Source organism: Rhinichthys klamathensis, unplaced genomic scaffold (genome assembly GCF_029890125.1).
Source record: "Rhinichthys klamathensis goyatoka isolate OS25496 unplaced genomic scaffold, OSU_Roscu_1.1 h1tg000165l_1, whole genome shotgun sequence".
Lineage (NCBI taxonomy): Eukaryota > Metazoa > Chordata > Actinopteri > Cypriniformes > Leuciscidae > Rhinichthys > Rhinichthys klamathensis.
The window spans coordinates 1,785,697-1,807,999 of record NW_026606697.1 but is presented as its reverse complement, the minus strand read 5'-3'; the positions used below and the strand labels follow the sequence as shown (position 1 = coordinate 1,807,999).

General features: G+C 38.7%; 2 protein-coding genes across 2 annotated transcripts; one reads left to right on the top strand and one right to left on the bottom strand.

The window, feature by feature from the left end:
* The first annotated feature begins 1,320 nt into the window (after positions 1-1,320).
* anpepla (alanyl (membrane) aminopeptidase-like a) lies at positions 1,321-18,490 on the top strand. Its single transcript, XM_056259175.1, has 19 exons — positions 1,321-2,014; positions 2,915-3,057; positions 4,152-4,291; positions 4,432-4,558; positions 4,674-4,828; positions 4,924-5,037; positions 10,509-10,652; positions 10,742-10,807; positions 10,877-10,942; positions 11,041-11,219; positions 11,312-11,519; positions 11,597-11,652; positions 11,748-11,895; positions 12,104-12,195; positions 14,958-15,068; positions 15,450-15,617; positions 17,192-17,332; positions 17,414-17,492; positions 18,067-18,490. The coding sequence occupies exons 1-19, from the start codon at positions 1,413-1,415 to the stop codon at positions 18,217-18,219; spliced, it is 2,892 nt and encodes a 963-aa protein (XP_056115150.1). The 5' UTR covers positions 1,321-1,412; the 3' UTR covers positions 18,220-18,490.
* A 1,710-nt stretch (positions 18,491-20,200) lies between these two features.
* mespaa (mesoderm posterior aa) lies at positions 20,201-21,825 on the bottom strand. The gene is made up of 2 exons (XM_056259180.1): positions 21,050-21,825; positions 20,201-20,417 (listed from the first exon to the last, which is right to left on the bottom strand). The coding sequence occupies exons 1-2, from the start codon at positions 21,659-21,661 to the stop codon at positions 20,325-20,327; spliced, it is 705 nt and encodes a 234-aa protein (XP_056115155.1). The 5' UTR covers positions 21,662-21,825; the 3' UTR covers positions 20,201-20,324.
* Between the last annotated feature and the right edge of the window lie 478 nt (positions 21,826-22,303).

Below are 22,303 nucleotides of genomic sequence, written 5' to 3'. Positions count from 1 at the left end.
ATGTGTTTGGACTTGGGCGAAGAATAAAAAAATCCTATAGACTTACATATGATCCTAGCTATATCTAGGCCCCGGAAAACTTGTTCTTTTCATATGAGTAAGTAGCATCCTAGCAAACACCCAGAACACCCCAGCATCTGTACAGTCAACCACACACAACACCAATTGTTTCTGGGCAACTGCCACTAGTATTTTGTTATTAAAATGTAAAAAAAAAAGTTATCTTTGTATTGTTATCTTGCTATTATTGACATATTAGCCTAATCATTAATGCTGCTGACATGAAACAGTACAGACATACTACGTAAAAAAATTTTGAGTCACCAATTTTGGGGGGGGGGCACTTTTATTCAGCAAGGGCATATTAAATTAAATAACGTGACAATAAAGACATTCATAACGTTACAAAAGATTTATAGTTCACATAAATGGTTTGTTTGAACTTCCTGTTCGCTAAAGTATCCTGAAAAAAAAAGAATCATAAAAAGAATTGTTTATTGAACATCAAATCAGCATATTATAATGATTTTTGAAGGATCATGTGACACTGAAGACTGGAGTAATGATGCTGAAAATTCAGCTTTGCATCACAGGAATACATTACATTTTACTGTATTTCTGACCAAATAAATGCAGTCTTGATAGGCATAAGAGACTTCTTTCAAAAACATTTGTAAAAAATCGTACTAACCCCAGCTTTTGAATGGTCACGGTAGATGTTGTACAAAACATGTACTTTTGTTACATGATACTTATACATCTGTTTATTCCCCAAATGAATAAATAATCAAGGTGTGGAAACTTCTTGAGATCATAATGTTTTTCGAGCTGTATGACTGGGTCTGTATATTTTTAGTGTGCATTCCTCTTTTCTGTATGAACTTATAACTTGTCATAAAGACATATTAACATGTAACCTTATAATAAAGCATACACGCTTGTTGACCTCCGTTGGATCATTTTCATGTCATCCACGATCATGACCACAAGTAAAATGAAAACCATGAGGCTGCTCGTAATGTTTGAAATATTAACTTGGAACAGGCTTGAAGCGATTTCCACAGTAATGTAATAACCCTGAAGCGATGCCTAATAAGCCCTGCAACCCACTTTAACTTGGCAAACAAAAGTTGCATGCAAAGTCAAGTCAAATGCAAACAACAAAGACATATTTGCCATTGTTTGCAACATGTGCTAACATTTAGAGCTTGTGTAACTATTTTTCTCAGAAGTGGTATATAGAGCAACAGCAGTATGATTCATCACAGTCAGCACTATTTAATCACACACACACACACACACACACACACATCAACACTGTCCAGATAGACTTGATCGTGTCCTGGCTCCATCATTAACGCCTGATTCTTTCCTCACAACATCTCCTGAGATTTCATTCTAACTCGGCAGTCATGAGGAAAGGCTACATCAGTAAGCCCACAGGGTTTGTGCTACTTGGACTGAGCGTTGGAGCCGTGCTCACCATCCTTGCTTTATCAGTGCTCTACGCTCAAGAGAAACGGAAAAATGAGACTGGTGTGGAGACGACAACAGAACCCTACAGCAATTCAGAACCCTACAGCCCCTCAGCACCATCAAACCAAACCAGGGACAAGTACAGACTGCCTGACACCCTTCGTCCTGAGTACTACAATGTGACGCTTTGGCCTCGGTTGGTGACGGACAAACATGGGATGTACATTTTCACTGGGAAATCTGGAGTGGCATTCAAGTGCGTGAAGGAGACCAACCTGATCATTATTCATTCCAATAAACTGAACTTCACCTTGACGTCGGAGATGCACCATGCGAAACTGATGGGTTTGGGAGGGACAAGCGCTCCGGCCATACTGAAAACCTGGTTTCAAACAGAAACACAGTTTATGGTGATTCGTCTGAAAGAAAATATACAAGTTGGAAAATCATATTGGCTCTACACAGAATTCCGTGGAGAGCTATCAGATGACCTCGGAGGATTTTACAGAAGCGAATACGTAGAAAATGGCGTGAAAAAGTAAGATGTGTAAAGCTATAATTACTGCTGAAATGACTTTGGTAAGAAAGAAGAGACTATGTAATACGCTTATGTAATCACCATCAAGGTAAACACATACACTAATTAATGAATTACTCATAAAAAAGTTATAATTTAATATTTATTTCATAAGTATAAAATGATTTATAACAAAACATTTTATTTTTAATATAATCCCTGTGTTTAAGTAAACAATTATTTTTATTCAACCTTTTTAATTTAGTGTATTTATTGTATAAGGTAAAGGTATTTTAGGTCCTGTAACAGATCACCGTTTCTTTAACAGTATATTTTTTCCCACAAATTTTTTATCAACTTCTTTTTTTTCTTTCTTTTTTTTTACATTGTCCTGTGACACATTTAATTTAAAATGAAAAAAATATGTTTTATGTATCTCAATTACTATCAGGTCATGACAGAATTATAGCTAATTTTTTAAAAAGGGGGGAAAATATTTACCCCCCGTAATACACAGACAAGGCTTTATCCTAGTCCCAGACTAAAATGCATGTTTGAGCTGTTGAAAGAGACTTGTACTGACACTTCTTAGAATATGTCATTGTCATTGTTTTGTCTCAAGATGCATTTCTCATGTTTTTTTTTTTCCTAAGGCACATCTATAAAGCTCCTTAAAAGGTCTAATCCTGGCTTAATATAAACCCTGTCAGTGAAAACAGGCCTTAATGTTTACATTTTAAACATGTTTAAAATAGCTCTAGAAATCTCACACCTCAAGTCACTGCTGTTTATTTTCATATTGAATAACTAAATGTTTCCCAATTAATTCCCTTGTATTATTGAACAAGACATTTGTGAATACTATCTAAATCACACAGCTAGTTCTTACAAACTTAACTAATATAACTTTCATTTTGGTAGAGTTGTTGCCACAACTCAAATGCAGCCCACTTCCGCCCGGAAAACTTTCCCCTGCTTTGATGAGCCGTCAATGAAGGCCGTGTTCCACCTGATTCTCCTACACCCTCCTGGAACTGTGGCCCTTGCTAACGGCATGGAGCTGGGTTAGTGCAAAAATCAGTGACAAATGTAAACCTATTGAGGGCAAGATAGTATTTTCCATTAATAATTCTAGAAATTATAAGACAATACTGACAATATTGACTTTTCAGTAAACAAAGCTCAAGTCCATTTGCATATGCTTCTATACTGACGGTTTGATTGTATTGGTTGAGACAATAATTCAACAGTTTTCACAATTGAAATACCTTTCTGAAATAAATATCATACAAATTATGAAAATCCTATCATTTATGACATTAAGCATATGCTTCCTGATACTTCAATGAGACAGTATCAACCAGAGATTCTGAGTTCTCAAATCTTTTGAAGTTGAAGACACATTGCCAATATGAAACACTTTAGAAGTTTAGACCTTACCAATTATGTCAACTCGACTGAAGTTTTTCTTTGAAGTTGGTAAATAATGGTAGCCTTGATTGTTGGGTGTGGTTAATAACCTGCTCTTTAATCACTTACTGATGCTGTACTATATTATTTCCCCATAAACAGTGTTATATAAGCATACCGGACCAACATTCCAGACAATTATTTTAAATGTTTTTTTTTCTTCCTACAACTGCTTGGGGTTAGTAAGATAAAAAAAAAAGATAAAAAAAATAAAATTATTACTTTGATTCAGCAAGGATGCATTAAATTGATCAAAAGTGACAGAAAATATATTTTTAATATTACAAAAAAAAAAAAAATCGATTTAAAAGAAATGCTGTTCTATATCAAGGTCTTTTTCTATCAAGGTTTCCACAAAATATTAATAGCTGTTTTAACTGTTTTCAACACTGATAATAATAAGAAATGAGCACCAAAAAGGATATTAGAATGATTTCTGAAGGATCATGTGACACATGTGATATTTAAAATATATTAAAATAGAAAACACTATTTTAAATTTAAATTTTTTCTTCACAATTGTACTCTTTTTATAGTTTTTTTGATCAAATAAATGCAGCCTGATAGGTGAGCATAAGAGACTTCTTTAAAAACACAAACAAATCTAATTAACCCCCAACCTTTGAATGGTATTGCATGGATTTATCTGTAGACATTTTATTCTTAACTCCTGTTCTCACGTTTCTAGGCACTGAAAACATTACTATAGATAATCAAGAGGTTTTACTGACCAGATTTGAGCCAACTGAAAAAATGTCAACATATCTATTGGCCTTCGTCGTCAGTGAATTTATCAACATACAATCCCCACCAGAGGCCAAAGTTTTGGTAGATATTCTTACTCTCTTGCTGTCTTCTTTCCTTTTATACAAATCTTTTAAATACAGACAACAAAATAAAAATGGGTATTAAATGTATTCATGTATTTTTCCACCAAATGCATAATTTTTTTTTTCTTTTTTTTTTAGATCAGAATCTGGGGACGTAGAGAATCCATTGAGAATGGACATGGAGATTACGCCCTTAATGTGACATTCCCAATTTTGAAGTATTTCGAAAACTATTACAACATCAAATACCCTCTACCCAAATCAGGTGAGAGTTTAAACAAGCAAGTTCTTTACAAACTTCGTGTCTCTGTTACATACATAAACACTTTTAGGGGCCATTGGGGGGAAAACCAGTCAGACTATTACTTTCTTATCCCTAGATCAAATCGCACTGCCTGATTTCGGTGCTGGAGCAATGGAAAACTGGGGTCTGGTCACATACAGAGAAACATCTCTTTTCTACGACCCTAAAGTGTCCTCCAATAAAGATAAAGAATGGGTGCTCACTGTAATCACACATGAACTTGCACACATGGTATGTGGACTATGTGGTATGTTTCTAATAGTATAGTCTTCTTAAACAGCTTTAATTATCTAATCAATTTAACTAATGACAGTAAATTAATTTAGTGGTTTGGGAACCTTGTGACCATGAGATGGTGGAACGACCTGTGGCTCAACGAAGGCTTTGCGAATTATGTGTCAGTTCTTGGAGCTGATTATGCTGAGCCCACCTGGAATATTGTAAGTTTGTTTTCACTTTATTCCCCAAGTTTAGGAAGATCATTTTTATGTTCACAAAATAGTAGCAAACACAATAAGAATACACTAGGAATTCGTAACCAGCTTTCTATTTTCCTTTCGCTCCGGACTGCCAGAGGCAGTGCTGAAAGCACTAGTGGAAGACGAATACCTAGAAAGCGATACTCCTCTGAACGCTGCCCAAGATGTTGCCAAAGGATGTGTAGAACGCAGACTTTCCCACAGACTCGAATGCATGAGAAATTACCTGCGTCACCCAGTGCGCCAGTTTCTGTTTAGGAAGTGTAGCATCTCTGCGTGTATCATTAAAACAGACAAACAATTGATCAGTCTTACGGCAGGCTGCTGTCTTATCAATGTAAGCCTTCAAAAAGACCTAACTTGACATAGCTCCAACCGTATGTCAGCTTGATCTCCTGCCAGTGCAGCCAACACAATAGGCTGGTTCATAAACATTGGAGACAAAATCTTGGGTAGAAATATCAGACTGGGCCACAATGAAACAATCCACTACTCCAGCGCAAACAGGGGGAACTCACTGATAACGCATGGAGTGCACTCACACACTTTGCTGTTGTAATGGCCAAGAGAAATGCAGTCTTAAATGACAGCCATTTCATGTCAGACTCTAACATTGGCTCAAATCGGGGGTGACACAAGGAATTGAGAACCATACCCAAGTCCCATGTCGGACTCCCCATGCCCCGTGGAGGACACAGATGATTAGCTCCTTTCAAGAAAGCAAAAATCAGCTTGTCAGACCCAAGTGAAGAGTCACTAAACTCTGATCGGTGAGCTGCTAAAGCTGCCACATGCAGCTTTAGTGTGGATGTAGAATGCCCAAGTTCCAAAAGATGTTGCAGAAAATCCAAAATACATATCACTGAGCAGTGTAATGGATCACGGCTGGAACACCAGTCAGAGAACACCTTCCATTTACAAGCATACACCTTTCATGTAGATACCGGACATGCATTTAAAACAGTGTCCCTGGTACTCTCTGGACATTCCAAAAGAGGCCTGGTGGGCCCAATGGCCACACCCACAGTTTCAATCAATCTAGATGTGTGTGCCAAACTCTTCCTTCTAGCTGACTCAGGAGGCCTGGTCTGTTGGGCAGATGACAAAGTGGTCCTATTATCAGTGAAAAGCAGACGGTGGCCGCAGTCGTACACTCGATACAGAGTCCTCCAAATCAGTGGTGACGGGGGAAAGCATATAGTGTCGTGTCTGGCCAGTCGTGGGCTAGTGCATCTACCCCAGAGATCCCTGTTCATCCATCAGGGAAAACCAGTGAAGGCAGTGAGACGTCCGACTGTCCGCGGTCACATCTACTGCCGCAGTCCCATACGTCCTCCATATCACTTGCACCAGTTCTGGTTGTAGAGTCCAGTCTCCCTGCGACACCCTGCCACGTGACAGAGCGTCCGATCACATCTACTGCCGCGGTCCCATACGTCCTCCATATCACTTGCACCAGTTCTGGTTGTAGAGTCCAGTCTCCCTTCGACACCCTGCCACGTGACAGAGCGTCCGATCACATCTACCGCCGCGGTCCCATACGTCCTCCATATCACTTGCACCAGTTCTGGTTGTAGAGTCCAGTCTCCCTTCGACACCCTGCCACGTGACAGAGCGTCCGATCACATCTACCGCCGCGGTCCCATACGTCCTCCATATCACTTGCACCAGTTCTGGTTGTAGAGTCCAGTCTCGTGACAGAGTTAGCCCACAAGCAGGTTGTGAGCTACCTGAAGCGCACTATGTGACCTTGTGGTTGTGCCTCAATGGTTGATATAGAAAATGGTCACCTTGTTGTCTATGCACATCAAAATATGTTTGAAATTGAACAGTTTGAAGGTGAAGGATAAGAAACACCGCTGTCAACTCTAGGACATTGATGTGCGCTGTGCGGGTGGAGGTCACAATAGTAATACTCTGACAAGAAACTCTTGTGACCAAGGGGCTAGGGCTCGCATGCAGCAATGTGTGACTGATTTTCTCGTATTTGTCTCGTATTGGGCACAGACGTTTTTGAACGAGCCATCGTTGGAAAGGTCTGAGCCACAACAGTCCCAGTGGTACTACTGTTGATGCTGATGTGAGCTTTCCCCAAGAGTCTCAAGAGAGCAATTTACTTCTGAATGCAGCCAACCTGAAGGCGACTTACAGTCCTCAGAATTGACCTTATTCTCTTTGGAGTTGGAACCACCAACATCGTGACAGAGTTGAGGACAAGACCTATAAAACTGGTCGACTGCAATTGGACAAGCTTGCATTTGTCTACCACGAGATGACATCTTCGTTATTCGATTCTCTCAAGCGCGAGGGATTTTCCACCAGTGCTTTCAGCAGTGCCTCTGGCGGTCTAAAGGAAATCGTTCTGGTATTTTATTTTTTCATGTATGTTTAGGCTGACACAAAAATTATGTATTAAAAACGGAAACGTTTTTCCTTTGCGTTTTGCATTCAGACAACAACTTTGTCAATACAATCCCCTTCACACGATCCACGAAAACGTCAAAAAATGCTGTATTATGCATGTCAGGCTAGTAGTTGGCAAGGTCACTTTGGAGAGAATCACTACGCGCCTATAGACTGAACAAGTAATATGCATGCATGACGTCGCCGTAGTTTGTAGTTTAATATGGTTTACTTTACACGGTGACGATAAGTGTATCGTTTTCAAAAGTTTGCATTTTCAGGCCCCCTCGACGTAAATGAACGGCCAAAACACACAAAAAGTTTAAAACGGCGTCGTGTAAACGGCCCCTTAAGCTGCAGTTTTCAGCATCTTGCGCCATGAACTTGCGAGTATCACGTTAAAAAATATTTACGTCACGTAAATACCCGCTTTCTGTTTTCCAACGAAATATTGCGTCCTCTTTGCGCCAATAATAAATTATGGTATAATTTCGAGATGAATTAAGCCTTGCAGACGTGGCTTGGTAACATTCCGTGATTGTGTCATCGTGAGAGGGTGTGTCATAGAGGCAAGGTATGTGCCGTCTAGGGGTGCTTCTCATTTCTTATTTGTGCATCCTCGTTTCCTTTCCTCGCTTCCTTTCCTAGCGTCTCAGCTCCACCCCCTCTAGGTTGTGAGGGAAGGACGCAAGGAAAGAAAATGAGGACGGAGGAAACGAATGAACGCTTTTTTTATACATTGGAATACTTGATCACTCGAGCGTCACTTCATAGCGTCATCAGCAGTGCTCAAAGGATCTGCCCCTATGTTGTCAAAGTTTGTTTATTTAAGAAATTCATAATAAATAATAATAAAGCCAGATACCTTGTTGAAATATGTGAGTTGTGTGGTTTACGTAAACTACAAAAGTAAAGTATAAATTCAAATGATTGTGACAGATGTGAAGGGGGAGGAGAATTGATACGTGCGTCACGTTTAGTCGATAAAACTCTTCCGCAAAGGGTACACCTGTGTATCCTCGCTCATAGCTCCTCTGGAAGCCTCCTCACTCCTCGATCCTCGCCTCCTCGCGGTGCAATTAGAGAATTGAGATGTCCTTCAAGATGGCTGAGCTCGATTGGTTTCCGGGTCATAGGATGGAGGACGGAGGAGCGAGGAGACGAGGAGGGATATTGAGAAGCACCCTAGGTGGTTGCAGCACGGGGACTACAAACCAAGATGGCCACCTAGTCACGGACTACAGTTACCAGTTTCCTCAGCTGGTGCGAGTGAAGGAGAAAAGCTATTAATGAGCTGAGAACAGATAGACTGGCTGTTTTTTGTTAGACAGCATAAAGATAAACTGGAAGAGTGTTTTGGTTAAAAAGTTTTGGAGATTTGAGTTGATTATTATTAACAGAGGCCAATGACTTGCTCTCTGCCTGGACTCGATTTGTGAAGCAACCCACACTTTGGTGATACCCTATCTCTCACAATGCCACAGTGATATAAAGTCAAGTAGCTTAATCAATATTCATTCATCGTAAATTTGCCAGATTAACAGCGTGCGTCTTCCTTTCACCCTACTATAAATCTGTGGGCTATGGGGCAAACGTTACATAACGTAATTAATAATCATGAGCAAAGTTAAGATCGTTTATGTTCTCTTCATAGAAGTTACTGTTAACACGTTAAAAGTAATTTTAATAACATTAACAAATAATGCTTAAAGGGATACTCCACCAGTTTTTCGTATTAAACTATGTTATTCCCTTAACTAAGACGAGTTGATACATACCTCTCTCGTCTCAGTGCGTGCACTATATCGCTCTGTATTGCCGCAAAACTATGTTAGCACTTAGCTTAGCCCATGCATTAAATATGGGCCAAGCAGAGAAGCGACCAAACACTTCCACGTTTTCCCTATGTAAACACAGTTACTCGAGTAGTGTAACTTGACCTGGGCTGGTGACACAAAATAAACCGTTGCGCTTTTCTAAGCGTTTAAAATTGATGACTATATTGTATGGCGGAATACCATAACAAGTGCTTTTGAGCACTTCGACTTGGCGCAATAATATCTTCACTCGTGAAAAGTCCCGGCTCCCGCTTCCTCTCCCCCTCCCTCTGACATTTCCGTCAATACAACCAACGTGACTTTTACTACCTGTGCTGTGCTATTAGCAAACTGCAGATCATTTGCAATGGCGGACTTTGTAGATGATTATGACTTCTTTGTAGAAGACCCAGAGCCATATCTGTTTGAACCCGAGTACACAGAGGAGGAATTAGCTCTTATGGACCGTGAGAGGGAAAGATATGATCCAGAACAGACCGGAGCTTTCCCGAAAGCAGCTAACCAAGCTCTCCGCTGTATGTGGTGTGTTGGAATTCGGTGAAAAATGACAGCACTATGTACATTCTCCTTATTTTCACAACCCTTTACGATGCACGTTTTAACCATGATTGTATACAAACTAGCTTCCAACAACCTGTTACTTCGTCAACTCCGCTCAAACTACTACTACCGGCGCATGTCACGTTGGTTGTATTGACGGAAATGAGAGGGAGGGGGAGAGGAAGCGGGAGCCGGGACTTTTCACGAGTGAAGATATTATTGCGCCAAGTCGAAGTGCTCAAAAGCACTTGTTATGGTATTCCGCCATACAATATAGTCATCAATTTTAAACGCTTAGAAAAGCGCAACGGTTTATTTTGTGTCACCAGCCCAGGTCAAGTTACACTACTCGAGTAACTGTGTTTACATAGGGAAAACGTGGAAGTGTTTGGTCGCTTCTCTGCTTGGCCCATATTTAATGCATGGGCTAAGCTAAGTGCTAACATAGTTTTGCGGCAATACAGAGCGATATAGTGCACGCACTGAGACGAGAGAGGTATGTATCAACTCGTCTTAGTTAAGGGAATAACATAGTTTAATAAGAAAAACTGGTGGAGTATCCCTTTAACAGATAATTTGTTAAAATACTTAATGAATGAATGAAGATGTAACAAGAAAGCTGTCCTTTCTCTCTCTCTTTCTCTCTTGAAGAAAGATCTGATGGTGCAGCAGCAGGTTCACAATGCATTTGAAGCCGACGCTCGTGTTTCCTCACACCCGCTGTCTTTAAGAGAGTATGATGTCATTACACCGGATCAAATCAATATGCTTTTTGATGATATCACATATAACAAGGTTTCCATCATGTGCTAAAGACAATTTGAAATAACACTATTAAGCAGTGTTTTTAGTTAACGAATAAGGATAATTTTTTGTCGTTGCAGGGGGCTGCAATACTGAGAATGCTGTCTGAATTTCTGTCAGAGCCTGTCTTTGCCAAAGGACTTCATGTATGTGTAGGGTTTTTGTGTTACTGAGTGACTTTTTCTTAGAATAACACTTGCACACATTTTCCACAGAACTACTTGAAAGAGTATGCAAACAACAACACTGTGTACACAGATCTTTGGAAAAAACTGCAGGATGTAAGTTACAAAATTGATGCAATGTATTCCTTAAATATTAGTTTTTTTAGCCATGATTTTTTATTATAATTTGATTTTATATAAAATCTTTTTTTTAGGTTGTAGACGCAGATTCAAACATCCAGCTACCAGCCTCAATAAATGAAATTATGAATCGCTGGATTCTTCAGATGGGTTTCCCTGTAGTAACTATTGACACACAAACAGGAAGTATCTCTCAGCAGCACTTCCTGACAGACCCAGAGGCAGTAGACAGCATCATGACATCTGACTACAAGTATGTTTACCCTGACAACATTAGTTTGGAGTCATGTCCTATTGTTTCAGAACTTGTATATACTGTGTGTGTATCTTCAAAAATAATTGCAGTTACGAATGGTTTGTGCCAATCACCTGGATGAAGAGTGGTAGCAACATGGGTCAGCACTGGCTGCTTAGTAAAACTGCTTTAAATGAGTCCATGAAGACAGATACTGACTGGGTATTGGCCAACCTGAATATCACAGGATTCTACAGGGTTAATTATGATTCCCACAACTGGGAACGTCTTTTTACACAACTGACTTCAGATCATACAGTGAGTATCTCATTACGTTTAGTTAAGTTAAAACATTCAGCATATTCATATATATATATATCCTTCTATACACGTAGGTTATTTCAGTTCTTAACAGGGGCCAGATCATCGACGATGCATTTATTTTGGCGAGGTAAGCTCTCTTCTCCAGAGACATTTAATCAATGGACATAATTAATTTGCTCAAAATAATAAAATTGATTTTCATCTGAATCTGATCATTCAAAGGGCCGAGATAATCAACATAACCCTGGCTCTGGGAACAACCAAGTATCTCTCTGAGGAGAAGGAATACATACCATGGGAAGCTGCAATAAGACATATGGAAAACTTTTTCCTCATGTTTGACCGATCAGAAGTTTATGGACCTTTGCAGGTATATATATACAATATATATATATATATAGAGAGAGAGAGAGAGAGAGAGAGTGAGAGAGAGAGATATAGAGAGATATAGATATACGTATATATAGATGTGCATTCAAAATTTTTAATAATTTTCAATACCCAGAGTCAGAGAATGTTCATTCAGGACTGTTCAGTATGAAATGTGTTTATTTATCTATTTCTTTAAAACACTCCAGACTTACATGCGGAGAAAGGTGCAACCTCTTTTTGACCACTTCAAAGTTATCACATCAAACTGGACTCAGAAACCCCCAAGATACATGGACCAGTAAATACAAGATTCCCTCTTTCACAGTTTATTCTAAATAATACTTTAGTAACACAACACATCAGCTATAACTTTAACTATGACCACAAAAGAATTTTAAAGGGGTCACATCATGGGAAATCAAATTGTTCTTGATCTTTGGAGATATAAAAGTGTTAAACCAGGGGTGTCCAATCCTGAAGGGCCACTAACCCCAATTAAACACACCTGAACCAACTAATCAAGTGCTGTGTCTCAATTCGCACACTATCCATCGTAAACAAATTTAAATTGGTGTGACAATCAAGGAGGCTGCGCACCAAATCCGTTGCGCACCAAATCCTCTGACATTGTATCAGTAATCCTCCCTACTATCTTCATGTGATAAGTGAAATCTGATGTACTATAATATAACCGACTACCACAAGAAGCCTAACCATGTCCCTTTAGTTGCATGTGTAATTCATTTTTCGTGCCTTTCTGTATATGGAATTAGGCTTCGGGCACATCCCTACTGGGCATACTAGAAACTTCCAGGCAGATGTGTTAAGCAAAGTTTAGAGATAAACTCTGCAGGACAGCGGCCCTCGAAGAGTGAGTTTGGACACCCCTAAGTTAAACGTACTATGAAAACTTCCTCATCAGTAAAAAAGGAACATTTATTGAAACTAAGCAACTCGTTCTGTATTGACAACAGATAGACCACAAAAAGACATGAACATATTGAGGTAATGAAGAAATATATACTATTACAAGAACAATGTGGTAAATATGAATAAAATGTGAGGAAATCTGTCAAATATTGTGCAACACTGGTAATTTTGCATGCAAAGATGATGTTTACATAAAAACCATTGTGGCGAGCAGGACGAGGGCGAGGGCCGTGAGTGAGCGGTGCGAGGCCGGTGGCGTGATTGCTGATAGGCGATACCTGTGAGACGCACCGGTCTTGTATCTCTCACGGAGGAGCGGAGGCATAAAGGAGGGGCGATGACAGTGGAGATCGAGAGAGGCCAGGCCTGGATTTTATGTTGTGTTTTGTGTGGCCAGTAGTCGTCCGTGAGGGGCTGCTGGCTTATACTTTCATTTTTGTATTTGTTGATTTATTTTATTAAACTTGTTGAACGTTCGCCGGTTCCCGCCTCCTTCTTCCCATAACAACTGAACCTTGTTACACTGGTGCCGAAACCCGGGAAGAAGGAAGCAGGAACCGGTGAACGTTCAACAAGTTCGATGTTGAACGTTCGCCGCACCGCTCACTCACAGCCCTCGGCCTCGTCCTGCTCGCCACAACCATATAGCCTAGGCACAACTGCAAAAAACAGAGGTCGGAGTGGAATATGGTCATAAAAAACAAAATTATTACTGTTATTTTTGGTCCATAACTATTACTGGCACTTTACGTAGACCTCAGTGGAAATAAAAATAATAAAAAATGTAAAATATGAAATGACCACTTTAAAATAAAGCTGCGTCCCAATTCAGATTGCATCCTTCTAAGGCCGATTGCGCCACAGCGGTGTGACGAATACTGTCCCAATTCGAAAGCTCCTTCAAATGCGGCCTCGAAATCCACTTTCATTTCCCGGCCAATTAGGAGAACTCTGGCGCAAAATGAACCTTTGGTCTAATAAAACATTGGTACCTAGTCAATCGTTCTCTGAGATTGGTTTTCATGATAATCGAATGTAAAGAGTTTTATCTCTAAAAACTGTTTAGCGTATAACGCTAGTAATGGGGGCATTTAATAAGTAAAAAGAAATCGCTAGTTAATGCCACTAACAAGGCTCAAAATAGCCCCACACGAACACAGTAACATAATGAGGGTCCCTACATGCAAAACGAAGCATTGAGAACTTTGTAAGTGTACAGACCGTTTAATAAGAAGATATTTTATAAAGACAGTCCACTTCGTGTATACAGACAGGAGCCATCTTTGGAAAACAGTCTCGACTAGTCAAACCACGAATGACGTGCTAAGTGAGCTGAACTGTATAAAGTTCAGTGGACTTCTGAACTGTATGAATGGCGTTCGTGGTTTGACTAGTCGAGACTGTTTTCCAAAGATGGCTCCTGTCTGTATACACGAAGTGGACTGTCTTTATAAAATATCTTCTTATTAAACGGTCTGTACACTTACAAAGTTCTCAATGCTTCGTTTTGCATGTAGGGACCCTCATTATGTTACTGTGTTAGTGTGGGGCTATTTTGAGCCTTGTTAGTGGTATTAACTAGCGATTTCTTTTTACTTATTAAATGCCCCCATTACTAGCGTTATACGCTAAACAGTTTTTACATTTTACATTCGATTATCATGAAAACAAATCTCAGAGAACGGTTGACTAGGTACCAATGTTTTATTAGACCAAAGGTTCATTTTGCGCCGGAGTTCTCCTTTAAGGATACAACAGATGGATCCTTCGCGGTCTACCCTACCCCAGAATTCATTGTGTGCCAGTGACCACAGGATTTTTTTAAGGGAAATTGCCAGATTACACTTACACTTACGGATTTCCCTGTTTTGTTTTCAGACAGTTGAATATAACTTTCAAAAAAAGTCCAGTACAAATGTTACTGCCACTCGTCAATGGCAGCTTTTAGAGTTGCTAGGCAACAAGAACAGTCCTCCGTAGGCTAGACCGTCACAACGCTCCACCTGAACTTAGCGGCCTTCGAAGGTGTGGCCTCTGAATTGGAACACAGATTATATCACCTCTGTTTCATAAATATTAGCGATGGAGGTTACTGAAATATTGTCTGATTTGTGTTAAATCTGTTTATAGACACAACCAACTGAATGCTATTTCAATGGCCTGCAAAACTGGAGTGAAAGGATGTTCAGAGCTCACTAGGATGTGGTACAGACAATGGATGAAGAAGCCTGACAGTAACCCGTATGACAACAGCTTCTCTCAGCCCGACATCTAATGTAGTACATGCCAGTTCAGCTTTGTCTGGTTCTGCTAATTCACTTGAATTTAGTTCAGTTCAGAGATTCAATTCAGTTCATTTACAGTCAGAATTCTGTTCAAGCCAGATAGGTTTAATTCTGTTTATGGGAGTTTAATTCAATTCAGTTCTAGCTAGTTCAGCTGTTTCTAGGTCTATTCACACTATTGACAATTCAAGTCAGAATTCAGTTCAAACTAGTTCAGCTCTTTCTAGTTCTGTTCATTCAAGTATTGATCACTTCAATTCAAGTCAGATCACTTTAGCTCTTACTGTTTTGGTTCTGTTCTGTTCAGTTTATTTAAATTGAATTTTTTTCACTCAAGAATTCCCCCAAATCTGAGGAGCACGGTGTACTGTAATGCCATTGCAGCTGGTGGTGTTGAGGAGTGGAATTTTGGATGGGAGATGTTCAAGAACAGTACTATTGCTGCAGAGGCAGAGGAACTGTTGTTTGGTCTAGCATGCACTAAAGAGCCTTGGCTGTTAAACAGGTGAGCCCTATATATACTGCATCCTAGAACATACACTATTGTTCAAATGTTGTTTTTGGGGTTTTTTTGGGGGGGGGGGGGGGTTCAAAAGTGCATAAGTAATAATGTTTCAAAAGATTTCTATCTATCAAATGTTTCTTGAGCAGCAAATTAGAATGATTTCTGAAAGATGATGCGACACTAAAGACTAGATTAATGATGCTGAAAATTCAACTTTACATCACGGAAAATAAATACAATTTTGAATAGAAAACAGTTATTTTAAATGGTAATAATATTTCACATTAGTGTTTTTACTGTAATTTTGATCAAATAAATGCAGCCTTGATGAGCATTAGAGACTTTAAAAACATTTTAAAAATCTTACTGACCTTTTGAACAGTGTAGCATGTGAGACAGAAGTCTGTTTATTTCAATGAATTTGTTTTAAAGGCCACTGAAGTGCCTTGGAACGTGCAGCTTTGTATGATGCGTTGACGTAATTTCCATTGAAACAGGAAGCTAAGGCGGGAAATATTGAATGGCTCCTCGCGCCGTTTTCAAATAGCCAATAGCGTTTAGTTTACCTCACAGACTGCAAGTCGTTCTTGACAGCACCATACGTTGGACTGTGTGAATAAATTCTAACTATTTCATTCTTAACCAACGTAGTTGTAAAACGTTTGAGTAACCGAACACACATCTCCAACCCATCTTGCTCCGCGACGTGTCAACGGTCGCTTTGGCCAGGTGGTATTTATAGCACAGGGGGCGGGACGCTTTAGATTCTGAGCATTTGATTGGACAGAAGATGTGATGAGAAGCTGAAGTCCGCAGTGATGCCATAAAAATCCGTCATCCATTTTAGCGGAAGTGAGAGACTGTAAGTCTCCTAAATGCGAATTTTGTCATTGGTTTGGAACATACCAGCTTATTTATAACCTTAAGGCTAACATATTCATACTAAAAGCCAAGAAAGCTAAAATTTTGATTTCTTCGGGGGATGTTGAGGAAAATATTCCACTGTAAGTTGAACACGCCTACTTGAACACTTGGGCCAAATACAGGAAATATGTCATGTAAGTAGACAAGTGGTCAAGTGCAAAGACTGCAAGTGTATTTAGACAGGGAAATTGACAGACGTCAGACGCTGAGCAACCGAAACAGCGGCCACCTTTTACAGTTCCTCCCGATCCAAAACAACAAGCTTATGCTGCTTTCACGCCATAACTACTGTAACTTGGTAGAGATGAAAAATCCATGACGTTATACTCTGAGCGCTTTGTGACTCGAATGAATGCGTTTCAATGGCAACACTATCAACGGCGAAATGAATCTGCAGCAGTCAGGGGGTACAGGTCTGTGCTCTTTAAGTTAAGTTCATTATTATTGTAATGTCATGTGCTCTGAGACATGAGGTAGTTTAACGCCGTCTCTCGTGACGGTTTTGTTTGCTCTCTGCTGTACACGTTCATGTGTTTTGGAGGAGGAATGGCTTTGGGAATGGGAGGGTGGGATCTAATGCTTTCAAAGCTAGCTCAAGTCAACTTGTAGATGTAATATATACTCATGTAATTGCCTTTTGTTTTTTAAAGGTACCTGGAATACACAACAGATCCAAACCTGATTAGGAAGCAGGGCGTTATCTTTGCTGTTGTGTATGTTGCGGGCAATGTAATAGGCCAGCCGTTGGCTTGGGACTTCCTCAGAGCCAACTGGGAGTATATAATTAAAGAGTAAGTAGTGCATTTCCTTCTTTCAACAAAACACGCAGTATTTACTCTCTACTGACTTTTTCTGTTACGTGATATCTATAGTTCCGATGCAAGACCCTTATTTGAAAATCTGATTGACGGCGTCACAAAAAAGTTTTCTACAGAATTTGAACTGCAACAGGTTTGTACTATTTTAATAAGAGGTTGCTTTTGGGATGGGTCAAATATAAAACAAACATTAATACAATGCCGTTCAAACGTTTAAGATTGGTATGCTTTTTTCACTCTCTCTTGTGCTTACTAATTCATTTATTTGATCAAAAATATAGTAAAATATTGCGAATTATTATTACAATTTAAAATATTCTAAAATGCAATTTATTCCTGTGATTATATGATTAATAATCACAAGTTCAAAAGAACATTTATTTGAAAAAATGTTCAAATGTATTTGACAAATATAAAATAAATTATTTGATCAAATTGAATGCATCCTTGCTGAATAAAGGTATTAATTGATAATTATTTATAATGTTAATTTAAAACAATACTGACCCCAAACTTGAACAGTAGTTACTATGTAATATTTTGTATTTTTAATTTATACTTAAAATGAATGGTCTGTTGTTATGCTGTAATATATTTTTCTTTTCTTTTTTTCTTGAGATGTGTAGACATAACACGTGTCTAGCTGAAAATATGAAAAAGTGTGTATTTATCTCTTTCTTTCTCTCTGTTTCTTTGGCAAATCACAGTTACAACGATTCAAAGAAGACATTGCAGCGAGCAGTTTTTATACTAGCTCGAATGCAATAGAAGAGGCCATTGAGCAGACTAAAGCCAACTTTAAATGGGTATCTGAAAACAAAGCGCACGTGATGAATTGGCTGATTGAACAGTCAGTCTAAAGGCATGTGTCAATATGAATATTCTATATATTTGTGTACAATATTTGACTCTTTTACAATATATATATTTTCTCCCTGTGAATTAATAGAGACTTTTTCTAATAAAGTCTGATTATCAGCTGTTCTGTGCCTCTGAACAAATTAGATAATTAAAATATTTTGTGGTATTTTATTACTCATTTATAATTCTGAAGTCAGTCTTTACTCAAATAATGTATATATTTGCATTTACATATTTTGCAATAAATATCAAATCTATTTATGCTCATAATCTCTAGTCTAATATTGTGAATGTCAACTTCAAGTAAAAAAGTTTGTAATTTTTCATTTAATTGTTGTGTGTGTGTGTGTGTGTGTGTGTGTGTGTGTGTGTGTGTGTGTGTGTGTGTGTGTGTGTGTGTGTGTGTGTGTGTGTGTGTGTGTGTGTGTGTGTGTGTGTAAAAATGTAGAAAGTTTTCTGTGAGAGTTGTGTTTGGGGTTAGGGGATAGAAACCCAACGTGTGTGTGCCTGGTAAACCCTACGTAATGGGGACCAAATGTCCCCACAAGTATAGTATAATACCAATCATTTTTGACCTTGTGGGACATTTTTGGTCTCCATGAGGAAAACAGCTTATGAATCAAATGAAATTGCTTTCTGAAAATGTATGAAATGCAGAAAATGTTCTGTGATGGTGCGTTTAGGGTTAGCATATACAGTTTGCACAGTAAAAAAAAAGTTTATTAAGTCTATGGATTGTCCTCATAATGATAGGAATATCAGTATGTGTGTGTAGGTGTTGTTGTTTCTAAAACATCTATGGAGGAAATTAATGGGAAACATACTTATTTTGCACATACAACTTGAAAAGTTAATGGTGGAATGGACCGCCCATAACACAGGCCAAGATGTAACAGCACATCAAAGCGTAACAGGACTTCTTGATTCTGTAAGATGAACGTGGTTAATTCTTCTGTGTCATTAGGGACTCAACAGAGGAAGTAGACAAGACTGCGCAAATGGGAGGAAGGGAGGGTGAGGAAGTCATTCATTATTATGGGGTCTGAAAGCAGCTGCAGACTTGTCACCTTTAAGACTCTTACAACATAAATGGACATTGAAGAACAGCTGTCACACACGTCACTAATGGTGCTTATCTTTAACAAAGTCACAGCAAGGCTTTCTTTGCAGTGCAAACTTATATGTATGTGGCATCCTGAGATACTCAACACACCGCCTTGTTGCTGGCACCATGGGTACTTAAAATCGACATGAAACGGTGGTTGCGATTATCTTGTATTATGTAGGCTTACAATGTAGATTGTGGACTTACTTTTGTCCATCGGGATTTGATTGGATGGTTGTGGTTTGCTATTGGTGGATCTCATGTGAGTGACAGGTTGTCCCGCCCTCACGCCAGTAAACACGTTATCAGAGAAGATAAGAGATGTCCCTGCAAGAGGGAGGGGGAGTTATTTTGATTAAAGATAACAATGGCACATGAATATAAAAAATATGGACAGAAAATTTAAAAATAAGAATTGTTCATTTTGATTTCATGGTGACTTTAAGATATAATAGGTCTATGTTGCATTATGAAACACATCATGTGAATGTTTACAGGCAAATGCAGAATTTCTTGAAAGAGGTACCAGACTCTTGCATTTCAGAGGAAGAGCCCCACAGAGCTTTGTTTACAATCTGAGGGGTATTAAAGGATCTCACCTGTGAGAGTTAGTTTACTATCCTGCCCACATTAATGCTCGCTCTGCAGGAGGGTTTCCTTAAACATGTGAATAACAACGAGGAATGGCCATCACCCAGCTGTCTCTCATTAGGATGCTGCTTTATGGTTTGTGTTGAATAAAGGGATCTCACACTATTGAAATCATTTGTATATAAAGTTAAAAAACGACTCAGACAAGTGATGTAAGATTTTTCAAGGCTTTATTTGCCGGGGGAAAAAATACAATTCATAAATATTCATAGATTTTTTTACATACAAAAATATAAATAGCTATACAAACATATAAAAAAATAAAGTCTTTAATTTTCATTATCTTACAGACATTGCACAGATTCATATTTGCATTCAGGTTTTACATTTCAGTCTGGTTTAATCAGATCAGCACTGTCCATGGAAGAAATTGTGTTGCTGGGGAATCCAAAATTCCTGAGCTGGGAATGAAAGGAAATCGCCTTCGACTGGATTCTGAGTCTGGAAAAATAAAATGCAGATCAAGTTAAGAAAAAGAACAGGAGCATTTTTCATATGTACCTTATTTTTATTGTTTTCAATTATTATTAATTATTAAATTATTACGTTTTTTTCACACAGTACAACAACCAAGATTATGATAGTTAACTAAAGCTAAAACCAAAACTAAAAACATAAAAAAAAAACATTTTTGTATACCTTGAAATAAAATACATGTTAACTAAAGATAAAATATTTATAAAAACTTATACTTATATTTAATTTTTTTATTATTGCCAAGGAAACATTTCTCATTTTCATTTAGTTTAACTTGATGTAGTAAAATAAATAAAAATAAAATAAAATTAATATAGACAAAAAACTAAATAAACAAAGCATAAACAAAAAGATAAAATGATAAAATATGGAAAATATATTTACATTGTTATTAATTTCAACTTTGAATAAAAAACATAATAGTATCTCAACGAAACTAAAATAACATCGACAACAATTAATGTACAATATTGCCTATAAAGTTTAAATTTACTACATATTTAAATAGTTCATAATAAATAGTAGTAGGCTAGTAGTAATAATAATAGTACTTTATAGTATATAAATAGTATTTAAGTAACATGTACTGTACATACCTGATAACAGGTCATAGATGGGAACTGCTGAGCTGGTAAACTTTGAGGAACTGAAGGGGCCGCACTGAAGTTGTCAAACATGGTTGATGCGGTGACGACCTCGGCCTGATTTCCACGATTTGCCTCGTCTTCACTGAATTCAAGCTGAGCAGACAGACTGGAGATGTACTGGATAGTGAGCCGTAGCGTCTCAATCTTGGTCAGGGTTTTTCCGGCAGGAGCCACTGATGGAGGCAGGTACGTCCTGAGATGCTGAAGAGCTTTGGTCAGATCCCTCATCCTCAGCTTCTCCCGTTCACTTGCGGTTTCCCGCTTCACTCCAGGGAATTTTGACCTTGGCCGCCCGGTTCTCTTGGTTGGCTGGCCCTTGTTCTTCTCCTGGGTGGTGCTGCTGTCGAGTGGGAAGACCTGAAGTATGTCGTGTCCCGCTCCGCAAGAGTATGCTGGAGGGGAGAAGCCACAGGAATCTATGGAAGAGGTTGGAGACAGGCTGCTACCGGCGCTGTAGTAGCCCGCATCTGATACGCCGTAGCTCGGATCCAGGATGTTCTCGCAGCCAAAAAGGAAAGCGCCGTTGTCTTGGAGCTGAAGAGCAGAACTGGAGATATCCATGGCTGTAGAGTTGCTGAATGAGGTTGTGGTTGCTGGTGGACCATGTTCTTCCTGTATATATCCTCCGTGAGGTGCGAGTTGGCACCTCTGAGGATTCCAGTCAGTACTTGAGAGGAGAAGTGACACCAGAAGTAGGGGGTCTGTGGGAAAGAGCAGCTTCTCCAGCCTCAGATCTGAGGTGTGACGTCCAGAAACAGCCCGAGCACACAACCCTTGAAAGTTTAAATGATAGATAGATAGATAGATAGATAGATAGATAGATAGATAGATAGATAGATAGATAGATAGATAGATAGATAGATAGATAGATAGATAGATAGATAGATAGATAGATAGATGGATAGATAGATAGATGGATAGATGGATACTATAGTAGAGCAACTACATTGAATATTTGTACTTCAAATTCAATTATCATTATAAGTAATTATATATATATATAATAATTATAAGCTAAAATGTGGTTACAAATACTGAAAAACATACGCAATACTGACCAGTTACATCACATTCCCTTATAGATAAATATTTGAACCTACATCCTGATGCCCAGGTTATTTGTTAAAGGGATAGTTCACCCAAAAATGAAAATGTTGTCATTACTTAACATCAAGTTGTTTAAAACCTGTATGAGTTGACACA